Raw genomic sequence first — 13,860 nt, forward strand, 5'->3', positions numbered from 1 at the left:
CTACTTAGTAGGGTAATGAGGGGTGATTGCACAGGTTTAATCCACAACGCTATAACCCACAAAGACCAGCCGTGCATAGCTCTCCTGATTCTCCAAGTAGCACAGCACAGCATGGAGGGCTGTGGCTACGGCGTCCTCCGTGGATGTATTTGCCCTGTATGCAAACTGGTGTGGGTCAAATGTTGGTGGAAGGAATGACATAATGTGTCCCCGTACCAGTTTCTCAAAACACTTCATCACCACTGGAGTGAGTGCAACTGGCTGGTAGTCATTGAGGCTGGTTATGTTGGGTTTCTTAGGCAGGGGAACTAGGATGGAGGACTTCAGGCAGGGTGGGACAGTGGACTGGGCCAGAGACCATCACCACTGGAGTGAGCGCAACTGGCCAGTAGTCATTGAGGCTGGTTATGTTGGGTACTTAGGCAGGGGAACTAGGATGGAGGACTTCAGGTAGGGTGGAACAGTAGACTGGGCCAGAGACTGGTTGAAGATCCTGGTCAAGATTCCAGCCAGCTGGTCCACGGGGTCAGCACACGCCCAAGGACAGCGTCCGGTCCAGCAGCCTTCCTCAGGTTTACGGCCCGCAGCGTGCACCTCACCTCATGCTCCCCTACTGTGAGGGTGGGGCCGCTGTGGGCCACAGGGTGAAGTTTGGCTATGTCTGGTTGCTGCCCCTCAAAGCGGGCAATGAAGAGGTTCAGCTCCTCTCCCAGCGAGTCCAATTTGGCCTTTCTGATGCCTCTCTTCAGGTTAGCTCGGGCCGCGCTGTAGAGAGCCCTGTCGCCTGTCCTGAAGGCTGTGTTCCTCCCAATTGCTGAGATAGCATTAGCATCCGGCGGTATGTACACATTTGTTGTGAAGACCACATTGTGCTCTCTTGGGAGGTACATAGGCCTGCATTTGACAGTCACATACTCCAGGTCTGGGGAGCAGTGACTGTCTACAGTCACTGTGTTCATACACCAGTTGTTATTGACATAAATACATAGTCCCCCTCCTCTGCTCTTACTGGAGTCCTTCGTCCTATCATGGTGCTTTACTGTGTAGCCTGCTAACTCGATAGCAGAGTCAGGGATGTGTGGATGAAGCCAGGTCTCTGTGATCAGCAGAATCCAACTATCCTTCATCATGTAACTGGTCGCAACCAAATCATCCATCTTACTAACAAGTGCTCTGGCATTCATCAGAAAAGGGATGGGAAGCAGTGGTTTGTGTGGTTGCCTCAGTAGCCTAGCTAATGCTCCGGCCCTGCAGCCTCATTTCTGCTTCCTCTCCTTCATGTGGCGCCTTCGTGTCCTTGCCGTGGGGATGGTAATCCATAGAGAACCGGGGCTCCTTGCTATGTCCACAGGTATCCTGTGCAAGCGGGGAAACTCAGCTGTAACTCTCTGCTTGTAGCAAGCTCCTATCTTGTTGTTCGCCCAGCAAAATGTACACAGTATGGAAAACAACACGTACACAAACCCCCAAACAAAACACCGACTGGAGGAGCACTGAGCCACAGTAACAGCGTGCACCGCCATCTTTCTAAAAAAAAAAAAAAGCAGCTAGTTATAGCTACTGTATAACAGAATATAATAGAGCCTCACTGATCTATCTTTTGGAATCACAATACCTCAACAATCTCATTTTCACAAGAAGGGAGGCTCACAGCACAAACTGGGATCCAAAATCCTTGGCAAATGTAAAAACTCAGTCTCCTTACTGAAGACGTCCATGTGATATGGTCAAAAGTTAAGAGGATTTCCAGTACACAATTACCCGATAGGACTGTGTTTACATCCAAAGCAAAGCTGCAGTAAAATGCCAATAAGTTATTATATACAATGGTGTATATTTTAATAAGGCTGGTTTAAAAGCAGTGAACCTGTCCCTTATAGACGGGTTCACTGTCAAAGAGACAGTAATGCAACTGCTCATACAGTACATGTCCAAGTTCACAGTTAGGCTATACTGTATGTATTTGGAGTGCAGTGCAATTTCCAAGATGAATAAATCGGACCAAAAAAATGAAATATAATGGCATTAAGTGAAAATAAAATAGCCAAGTGTTTTTGTATCTGTGGTGAAATGATTGGGTGAGACAAATTAAAGGCAACAAACCTGACTGATGGTGCTCATGGCCCTCATGTAGCTTTCATTACGAGAGCGATACTGGGGTGAGGACAACAGCGATTTGGGGTCGAGGAGGGTTTTGGGGTCCAGGGTATCCACGCTTCTGTTGATTGATACCTCACTCACCGCACGCAGGTAACTGTGGCTCCTGATCTGCAGTTTGGGTGAGTGCTCTGTCGAAATCCTGGCCGAGGGACAACAGAGATGTAGAGTTATAAGACTATTTCTGGACTTAGTCAGCATCATACTTGTTTCAGTCACTAGTGGTCACTATCCAGGTTACATAGAAAATAGCATAATACAACTACATTAACATGATAGTTGCTGAATCAATTCAGCATGCACACATTGTAATAATTTATCAACCACAGCAGCTTCTGAAGCCGTCAGTGTCTTTAATGTGACAGATCTGTGCTATACCTTACCTTTAGTGGTGGTGCATTCGTCAGATGGATTTGTCAGTATGGCTGTCAATATTTCAGACAAGCAGGTCTTCTTCTTTGCACAAGTATTTAGGTTTTTAAATATAATTAAGTGTAATACATTTTAGTACAGGCCCACTATATGCCCTTTTGATCAAAATAGATGTTTCTTTTCAGTTAAAAACTCTTATTCCAAAACATTTGCAGCCATGTCATCACAAATCTTCAGGGCCCCACAATAAGCAACACCATTTTCCAAACTTAACCTACCATTAAATGGCAAATGGACTGTATTTTATATAGCGCTTTCTCACAGTGTGTTGCACTGGCCAAAGCACTTTACAGAAAAAAACAAAGTATCGTATCCTCACCCAAACAAAGAGCAGATATGTGGCTTGACACACAACATCTGCATTAGATTTGCTCAGGTTAAGCAGTGGCAGGTCCAGCTGGCTTGTAATGGTAGTCACCTTTGAGAGCCAGGTCTGCTCAGCTGTCCAACTGAGTAATATACAGTGCTATACCAATGTTTTGTTTTTCCCGTGTGTTTTATTTTACTCAATATTACTCAGTTGTACTGGGTTGAATTTCTATATTTAGGGAAAATAAAACTCTTTCCACACAGTACTTAAGATATGCTAAATGTTCCATTGTCCTACTGACAACACAGAGAAACATTTTGAGAACCTTGACTTACACAGTACTAATGGAACATTTCATTTTGACAGGATTGACTTATTCATTGACACACTTGTGAAATACAGTTTTAGCTAAAGGTTTTGGGTGATGTGTATTGTTTTTCTAACTACTACAGTGTTGTGCTGTTTGTATAAAGTGTTTTGACAAATTCATAATAAGCTCTGAGAATGATAGCGATGATTCAAGCAATGAGCCAAAGCTATTGAGAAAATAGGCTTCAGATAAATTCAATTAAAACACAAAAGAAGAAGGCAGACTGTGAAAACTATGAGGAATTGTTTCAGAGCCAGGTACACTTTTTGAATAGCTTGCTCTTTCTAAATTTTCTGAATTACCAACTGTATATATAGTAAAATAGATTTCTGCAGATCCCTCACATCCTGGACACAAACTGTTTGAACCTCTGCCCTCTGGAGGGCGCTACAGGACACTGTATGGCAAAACAACCAGACAACAGCAGTTTCATTCCTCATGCCATCACTGTGATTAACAGCTAATCCATGTACAGGATAAGAGCAAGCACCACCAGTGGATTAACTTGTAAATATAACCATTGTATATACATATCTGAAAGCTCTTGTAGACTATATACATACATATATTTATAAATAAATTGTCTTCTCTTCTTTTGTCCAGTTTTTTCTTATTTGAATGCACATATTCTGTTTTACAAAAGCACACTGATTGAGAGCCTCTGTACTAGAGTCAAATTCTGTGTGTGTTCACCATACTTGGCCAATAAAACTGATTCTGATTCTTAGAAAGTGCAATGCACCCTGACTGTGTGGTAGTAAGACCACAGCTCCTCTTTGTCTGGGCCTGACAGTCCACGCTAACAGTCCACATAAATAAATGATTCCCTCCTGACTGGAACTGAGAACAGGTCAGGATGGGCCAAAGATTCCTGGCAATCTCACAATTCTCTCTGTATAGTAGTAGGTCACTTGATTAAACAGCACATCCACAGTTGAACAGACTTCTTGTTCATTTAAATCTGAAAAACTCTTGTTTGCACTGAATAAATCTGAAAGCAATTCTCTCCTGAGTAGGTTTGAGAGAATAGACAGGTTACCATGACAACAGGTTCTGTGAGATGTACAGAGAGCCAAAAGATCAGGGGGGTGTTTGTGGATTAACAAGTTAGCCGGATCATTTTGTTGACAATTTCACATAATCCCGAATCTGATTGTTTTTCAAAGGTCTCGCGGGACCTGTTATCATGGCAACATGTCCGTAATCTCAAACCTCGGGAGCCAGCTAGTTTTCAGGCTTATTCAGTGCAAACAAGATAACTTCACAGATTTAAAGGGTCTAGGAGCAGGAAGTGACTCACTGACATTGGAGTGATTATAATAACACATGGTATTGAGAGATCGACAGAACCCTTTGGCCTGTCCCAAACATTACTGATAAAACTGTACCATTTCAGTTAGGAGGAAATTTATTGAAGTGGATTATTAGCAGCTCATATTAAGAACAAAGAGGGTTGTTATATGTTGTTGTAGATAGGGTTGTTAGTGTGTAAAACCAAATAAAAAGTGCTATTTTTGAGCAATCTGAAAGGTGTACCTGGCTCTGAAACTATTCCTCTGAGTTTTCATACTCTGCCTTTTTCCTATATGCCTTAAAAACAAAGGATCAAATCAAATCAAATTTTATTTGTATAGCACCAAATCATAAAGTCATCTCAGGATTCTTTACAAAGTCAGGTCTAGACCTTACTGTTGTTATTATTACAGAGGAAAAACCCAACAAATCCCCCTTGAGTAAGCACTTGGCAATAGCGGGGAGGAAATGTAATCATTTGCTAAACCGTGTTAAACGATTATTCATAGGAAAAGATGGAGAAGTGCTGTAACTTTGCACAGAAAAAAAAATGTGAAGAATATCATACTTGATTTAAAATTTGTCATTTGATTATTGAGGCAAAGCTATGAAGAAAAACTAACAGAACTAATAGGGCTATGTTACAGTGATACCTGTAACATGGCTCTAAAGCCATGGCAAAAACAACAGGAGGAGCAGGACGAAGGTAAATAAGCAACTAATTTTAACACAATATGAAATTACCATAAAATAACAACACAAAATACCATGGGGTGTGATTGTCAGTATAAACAGTAATGAAAGTGTGCATGGATGGGTGAAAAAAGTAGGATGTAATGAATGTTGGGTAAATAAAACTAAATCCAGCTGTGTGGGAGAGAAGAGAGCTCCAAAGGATTGAGGATAGGTGGAGACTGATAGTCAGGAAGCACTGGGCCCAGGTGCCTCTAACTGGCCTAACTGGCTCCACCTCCTACTACTTGCTGCAGAAAACACAAAACACAGAACAAGTAACCAGAGTCAGGGGATGGTCCCACCCCCCTCCACAAGAACAAAATCCCAAAAGGAATTCCTGAAGATACAATTAATAACAAAGCACATAATTTTATACATTTACCAAACTGTTTCTAATGTGGACATTACAACCTGCTTGTTAAACTGCTTATGTCACCTTCCAAGGTCCAACAACCCTTGCAGCAAGGCTCCACCTCAGCAACCAGTGCAGCTAGGAAGCAATTGAAGAGGGGAACCAAAGAACAAAGTAACATTAAGCGATCACAAATCAGGAGCTCTAAACAACGCGTCTGCCACCACATTGTCAGACCCTTTCACATGGCGTATGTCTAGACAATATGACTGAATAAATAATGACCACCCAATTAATTGATTAGGACACTGCACAGAGGCCAGTGCGTTGTGGTCAGTGTACACAACAACAGGCGTGCTACTACAGTCAATATACACAGCAAAATGTTTCATAGCCATTAGCAGAGCCGGTGCTTTTGTTTCCAACCGAAATGAGCTCAACTTCTTTGAGAAGAAGCTGATTGGTTTGTCTACCCCGAAATCCTCTGCTTGATTAAGGACAGCCCCAGCACCAACATGGCAGGCATCCATATACGACTTGAATGGCTGATAAAAACGTGGGTTGACAAAACTGGAGCAAAACAAAGCACAAAACAAAGAACAACCTGCTTTCCAATGATCATCTTCTGACAATAATTATAGATTCTGTCCAGTTCACATGAATTATTGGCCTCCTTACCAAACTGACTGCTTCTGTCATCCAACCCAAAGAGTGCCAATTTCTACCACTACTGTCCTCTTTGAACTACTGTTTTTAAGCTCTGCAAAGGAACTTGTGTGTGTCAACATCAGAGAGGGCTGCTGCTTCAGCTGCAGTTTTCACTTTCTGCTTAATGATATAAGTGGCAACATGCTAAGGCACAGAGTTTCTAAACTGCTCCAACACAATAAGTTCACACAAACCCTCAAAATCAAACACATCAGCTGCTGAACACCAGTGGGTGAAATGAGTTGTTAGATCTCGCACAAACTCCAAATGTCTGCTTTGCTCTGTTTTTCCCCTAAGTCCTAAACCACTGACTGTTGGCTTCTGGGCATAACTCTTACGCCTTCAGAACAGCAGATTTTACAGATAAATACTTACGACTATCTGCAGTAGTCAGTGACGTAAATGCTTCCCAAACCCTGCCTGATAACACACTCAGTGTGTGCACTGAGTTTGGCCAATTACATGCATCAGCAACACATTCAAACAAACAAAAGAAAGACTCGGGATCCTTTTCTAAAAACTTTGACAAGAGGTGTAAATTACCCAGCACATCAAAGGCTGTTACAGACTGTGACTCTGAAGTACAGTGTCAGCTCAAAGTTTGCCCTCATTAATTAACTCAAATCTGTGCTGCTCAATCCATAGTTTGGCCTGTTGATGCGTTTGCTTCTCCAGTTCAGCCTTTTGGACAAACTTATCACGTGCAACATAAGCAATTCCTTCTGCTGTATAAATGTTAAATTGGTTGTAACTAACGAAACAAAATGAACTGATGAAAACAGCTGATGTGTTTTCTAACAGAATTTTCTTTTCAAATAAATTTGCTTTTAATATTGCCTTCACATTTGCTTTTAGATGTTTGTCTCCAATCTCAGTCTCATAATGCTCTGCTATTTTGAGCAACTGTTCTTTTGTGCAAGCATCTAAAATCTCCTCTGATGGAGAAGCAATAAATTCCTCCACATCTGCCATACTTTAAGACACGTGTAACAAACCAGTGAATTAAACAGGGTTGACTTATCTGGTGACAAGCCAAAACTGAATGTTTTCAGGTCTTAGACTTTTGCTGTAGCAGTAGTACAGAATAAGGCCCATATGATCACAATCCATCCAAAAGTGCTTAATTAAATAAAATGTGGCCACATAAGGCAGGGAGCCACCCAGCCCAAGAACCAGAAAGTTGACCGATATCCCTCTTCAGAACAACCCTCTTCTGCTGAAACTGTTTGAACTCACAAAGGAATGAGTGATCTGAAAGTGAAAGGAACCAAGTACCTGACAGAAACACAAACTGTTAACTGAGTTGCTGACAGAAAAACAGAATAGCTTCAAGCAATATTCATCTTTAGCTCTACAGTATGTGGGCTGGTTTTAAGCCAACAGAAGCCAGTCAGCTCATAAACAGACAGAGCGAGATATGGTGTGTACATGACACAGTAAGAGGAGACAACAGAGAAAGCAGCACATCAGGCTGAGTCCCTCAACTACTCACTGTAAAATTACTCACCTGTGAAAGCATAATGAGACAAATGTGTTATTTCTGGCTTCTTGCTGCAGCTCAAGCCTGAAGATTACACCTCTCTCAGGGACAGACTTACTGAGGCTACCTTAACCAGCCATATCAGGGTTGCAAGATTTCACATTTCTTCAACTGAATTCTACTTAAAAGACTTGAATTTGAACCTAAGATTGGGTTTACTTCTTTCACATCCTGAGACCACTGTAATGGATATCATATAAATATTAGTTTCAGCCAATGAAAATTACAGTGGACCTGAGGTGCAACCACAATAACATTTCACAAAACACAATGACAAAATAAAAAACACAATTACAAAAGAGGTAGGAACAACACTCTTTGCTCAGGATTGAACAAAACCTGAGTGAATATACATACTATATAAGGCACTATATGGATTTAAAGCCTCATTACTGCAATCTGTGAATGTTGAGGCTACTGCACTAATATTAAACTGAGTTTAAAAGGACAGAAGAAAGTAGGATGGCATGCTGAAATCATATGTAACATTTGGCCCAGAGAGCCATCTATCCATCCATTATCTATAACGCTTATCCTGAAGAGGGTCATGGGCTGGAGCCAATCCCAGCTGGCTTTGGGCAAGAGGACAGGTCGCCAGTCTATCACAGGGCTGACACTTAGAGGCAGACAACACCCACACTCACTCCTACAGGGAATCTACCTGTTGCCAATAAACCTGTGGGAAGAAGCTGGAGTGCCTGTGAAAAACCAGGCAGGCACAGAGAGAACATGCAAACTCTGCACAGAAAGACCCCAGTTTGGCTGAGGTTCAAACCCAGAACCTGTGAGGTGACAGCGCTAACCACTGCATCACCATGCCACCTAGGCTCAGATGGTCTCATGTAAAATAAGCTAAAACAGCAGTAAAGAGAATAACATGTTTTGCTTTGTTTTTTGCTAGCCTATATGATGACTGCTAGAGGCTGTGATATCCACAACAGGACCTCAGTATGGTCTGTGCATTTCAAGAAAATGTGCTTTTACTGTACCCGAACCAAATTAACTGATAATAAATCTTTCCGTTTAAAATGTACCTAAAAATATAACTGAGTAAAGCAATAATTTATTGGGTTTGTTCATGTGTATTATTAACACATGCACAGTTAAAAAAAAAAACACAATACAAAAATTATAGCATTCCATTTTGATGCGATTGAAACAATGTAAAATTTTAACATTTGAGCCTGATTTAAACACAGGATAAGAATGAACTAAAAAAGATGAGGTCTGATAGTCATGGTAATGATGTCATGTTAGGAGAAGAGAAATCTTACTGTAGGGTGGTCATCTCCGTCAGTGATGGCTGTGTGGCTTTTAGATAACTGGCTCGGCGTGCCTGGACCTTGGGGGAGGGTTTGGGACTTCCGTCAGAGTCTCCACTGTCGTCCTCAGCCATGGCTTTGACATAGCTGCCACTCCTCATCCTCCGACAGGGGATATCATCCTCCTTTCCTAGAGGAGAGAAGCCGCTCCACTCATCCTGAGGTACCTGGTGACCAGACAGACGGGACAGAGGAGCATTGTCAGGAGAATTCACTCCATTGCTGTCTGAGTCCCAGCCACCAAACTGGCTAACTAAATAGTCATGATGGTACATGGAACCTCAGAAACACAGCTAGCATGCAGTGCAACGATACCCACAAAACAGAGCATCCAAAAAACTGATGGCTGACATTTTCACTCTCTCACAGATGCAGACATACAAAGCTCCCGCAGTGCTGTGGTACATTCTGCTGGCTAATTAACATGGAACAGTACAGTACATGTATGGGTCAGCTTTGGTCAGTTTGACATTTCTCTCTGTCTAATTCATACATCTGCTTTTCAGGAGTCAGCTCAGGTCAGGCTCAGGTTCAGGTTCCTTTATTGATCACATTAAAAAGACATGAAACCATGAAAGACTCTAGAAGAATGCTACAGCCTATTACACTGGGTAATGGCAGCAGGAACAAGACTGTTTTTATACCGTTTAGTTCTGCATCTTGGCACTAGGAACCTATTTCCTCATGGGAGATGACATGAGAACACAGTACTCTCAATGTGCAATGGGAACACCAGAGTCCTTGCTCATAGCTTACTCTGCTCTGAACAAGATGTACAGTAGCTGCCTGCTAAAGAGAGTTAGCCTGATCTACTAGGGGATCTTCACAACTCTGAAAACTTCAGAACAAATTTCTATACTGGATTTACTGACCACATATTCACAATGTAAGCGGTTACTTTTTTGCTTGAAAAAAAAAAGGTAAATAAAAATTTACATGTTGCTTTAAAGACCCCATGGCATGTTTGTCCTTGTTTTCTGACTTATCAACAATGTTACAGCGGTGAATTATCATCTCAGACATGACCTAAGGCTCAAAAAATGAGGTGAACATATGTTCTAGTATATCCATGCAGAAGCGACTGTTCATTCAAGTTTCACAAACTCTTGCTTGCAAGACTTTTTTCTAACAAAATTATTATTAAGTAATAATGTGTATTATTAAGTATTATGTGATAGTTTAAGGATCTACTTGAATGGTCATAATGGCCAGGCAGTTATGCGTTTGTGCGTTTGCCTGATATCCAATGGTGCCATTCTAAAAGTGGAATTTTTCAATTGTGCATAGTTTTGTGGATATATTTTACCTCCTGCTGCTGCACTGTGACCAGAGGATGGGACAAAAATACATGTACCGGGACTTACTGTTTTACCTGACTGGGTCTAACCTACAAACAGCCGGCCGGTTAGTGGTCAGTTCATCAACGCTGGATTCCCCCGGAGCACAGTACCTGTTTGTTTTGACTGCTTGAGGCCAGTGCCGCACCTGATGTGTTGCCAGTTAACAAGCGGATTAACAATCCGTGATGTTTTTGTCGGTGATACAATACCAGTTGGAATTAATTTCACTATTTTGGGACTGTATGTGGTCATGTGGGGGATGATGCAGCAACCACCGGTTGGATTTACCGACCTTGAAGCTACTTGAAAGGGAGTGATGTTTCCACTACTCGGTGGGACTTAACAGTAAAATAAAAAAAAGACAGGTTGCATGTCTGTTAATGCCTTGTTTCTATAATGTTAGAGAGAATTGTTGTAAGGCTGGAGAAGTTACTATGTCTGCATTGTACCAGTTAAAATATGGGGTTTCTCAATTACCTGCTTTGTTTAGAGTGTTACACATCTCTTTTCATCGGTACATATACTGATGTTTACCTATCTATTGAGGAGGAATTGAAATCAATTAATGCCACTGTGGTTGGTTGTTCTGTCCGCTTTCGACAACAATGGCAGCAGGAGTTGTGCGCGTTCACGAACTATCCTATCGTTTTTAGGAAGAGGCTCTCTGGTTTTATCATTCTGAAATAATTACAAACTATTTGGAGTTATGATAGGTGCCAAGCTAATCTAGAAGTACCCAAGATTAAACATTAAATGGCTGGAAATGAGCAAAATGAGCAGGGACCTAATGAGAAAATACATTTCATAAGAGAATCTCACATGGTGCAATGGCTATTTCCCACTTTTTTATATTCAGGTTTTTGACAGTGTCAGAGGAAGCTTGGCTGCATTTGGTCTTGGTCTTATATAGCGCCTTTCTATGCTTTTACAGCACACTCAAAGCGCTTTCACATTATTCGGCCATTCACCCATTTGCACTCACACACCGGTGACATCACCAGGAGCAACTGGGGGTTCAGTGTCTTGCTCAAGGACACCTCGACATGTTGACTGGACAAGCCGGGAATCAAACCGCTAATCCTCCGGTTAGGAAACGACCCGCTCTACCTCCTGAGCCACAGCCGCCCCCAGTATTTACAAGCTGGATTAGGCTGCAATGGCCGTCAACAACCACAGGCTACTGCAGAGATTGGCAAGAGTATAACATACCACAGTGTTTAGTAACTACTAAATTTGCATCTTGCCTTCTGACAGTAACAATACTATCTGAGCATTGTCAAGTATGAAACAGTGTGAGGTAATAATGTATAAATATTTTATCATATAAAGGTGCATCTCAATAAATTTGAATATTGTGGAAAAGTCCATTTATTTTGGCAATTCAACTCAAATAGTGAAACTCGTGTATTATATAAATTCAGTACATACAGACTGAAGTAGTTTAAGCTGTTGCGTCTTTTAATTGTGATGATTTTGCCCACATTTAAAAAACTGAAATTGGTAATGGCCAACCTACCGAACATAGTAGTAGTGGACAAACAGAAGAAGAAGGCCGTAGTGATAGATGTAGCAATCCCAAGCGATAGCAACATCAGGAAAAAGGAACACAAGAAGCTTGAGAAATACCAAAGGCTGAAAGAAGAGTTAGAAAAGATGTGGAAGGTTAAGGCACAAGTGGTCCCCATGGTAATACTGTAGGAACATTGGGGGCTGTGACCCCCAAACTGGGAGAGTGGCTCCAACAGATCCCAGGAACAACATCTGAGATCTCTGTCCAGAAGAGTGCAGTCCTAGGTACAGCTAAGATACTGTGCAGGACCCTCAAGCTCCCAGGCCTCTGGTAGAGGACCAAAGCTTGAAGGAAGGAATAAGACCGCTCCAAAGTGGGGCGAGTGGGGAATTTTTACTTTTTTTTTAATATACCTATACTGGCTATGTACTCAACATAGCCAGTATAGGTCATGTGTGAAACACAAGACTTTGCAATGATAAAAAAAAAGTTGAATCATCTAATGTTCAATTTTATTTTTTAGCAAATAACCTAAAAAGCCAAATTCAAGGAATTGTCTTGTCACTTTGACCATCAGCCTACATCCCACTTTTCATTTATAAATTTCCTTCATGTATTTATTCAGTCTCATTCACATCTACATTAATATTGCATAGGCTGTATTAAGCAGAATACTGAAATAAAGAAACTGCTAATTATCATTAATATAAAAGAGATCAGCCACCCAAAATAGTCCTATGTGTTAAGCTCTACTTCATGTGGATTTATCGTAAGTTAGCTGAAAAGTTTTAGGTATGTAAGAAGAAATATGCTACATATCACCCAGATTCCACGGTCTGAAGAATGAACCATATTTATGCATTTAGGTTGTGGATTAGTGGTTGTAATTAATCTTCATGGTCTATTTCCTGAGTAACATAAGGTTTAAGTTAAGAACAGTGGTTAGAAAATGTATATTTTAGGCAACTTAACCTCTAGAGTCCCTGCGTCCTCATATGAGGACCGCACAGCTTGGGTTTCCAAAGCTCAGGACTCTAGAGGTTAAATGCATTCAGTCTGCCATGCTTGTTCTTGCTGTTTTATTACGGTAGCCTTGTTTCCATTTTTTTACAGATTATGTGGTTGAAACCCCCATAATACAAAACTCAAAAGCCAGTTCTATTTGTTACTGTATACCGTCCACCTGCCCATTATTCAGACTTTAACTGAATTCTCAGACTTTGTCTGATTTAGTGCTTAGTACAGATAAAATAATCATAGTAGGTGACTTTAATATCCATGTAGATGCTGACAATGACAGCCTCAACAGTGCATTCAGTTCATTAGACTCAACTGGCTTTTCTCAAACTGTAAACAAACCCACTCACTGTTTTAATCACACCCTTGATCTTGTTCTGACATATGGCATTGAAACTGAACACTTAATAGTTTTTCCTCAACACCCTCTTCTGTCTGACAATTTTCTAATAACTTTTGAATTTACATTAATGGATTATACACTATGTGGGAAACAATTCCACAACAACAATTCCTCTAGATAATCCAAAATGCTGCAGCCAGAGTACTGACAGGAACTAGGAAGAGAGATCTTATCTCTCCCATATTGTTAGATCGGCTCGAACACAGGGGTGAGCGAGTCACAAAAATATGATGGACCCAGGTGGCTGACTTCAGTGCAAGCAGTGCTAAGTTTAATTACAGTGAAATATAACAAGGAAATGAATAATCAGGTAGAAGTGGGACCGGGTGTCAAGCTGCAGAAGTGAATACAGTCAGTGGCTGAATGATGAG

General features: G+C 41.2%; 1 protein-coding gene across 4 annotated transcripts in view; it reads right to left on the bottom strand.

Moving 5' to 3' along the window:
• The window catches only part of LOC109951175 (disks large-associated protein 1-like), a 169,065-nt gene that overhangs the window by 45,501 nt on the left and 109,704 nt on the right, over positions 1–13,860 (bottom strand). For all 4 annotated transcript variants that reach the window (XM_020585495.1, XM_020585494.1, XM_020585496.1 and 1 more), the window contains exons 4-5: positions 9,172–9,386; positions 2,104–2,299 (exon numbers count right to left, since the gene is read on the bottom strand). In XM_020585495.1, coding sequence (XP_020441151.1) covers positions 2,104–2,299; positions 9,172–9,386 — 411 coding nt within the window. The remainder of the gene's footprint in view (positions 1–2,103; positions 2,300–9,171; positions 9,387–13,860) is intronic.

The sequence above is a fragment of the Monopterus albus genome, unplaced genomic scaffold, assembly GCF_001952655.1.
Source record: "Monopterus albus unplaced genomic scaffold, M_albus_1.0 scaffold367.1, whole genome shotgun sequence".
NCBI lineage: Eukaryota > Metazoa > Chordata > Actinopteri > Synbranchiformes > Synbranchidae > Monopterus > Monopterus albus.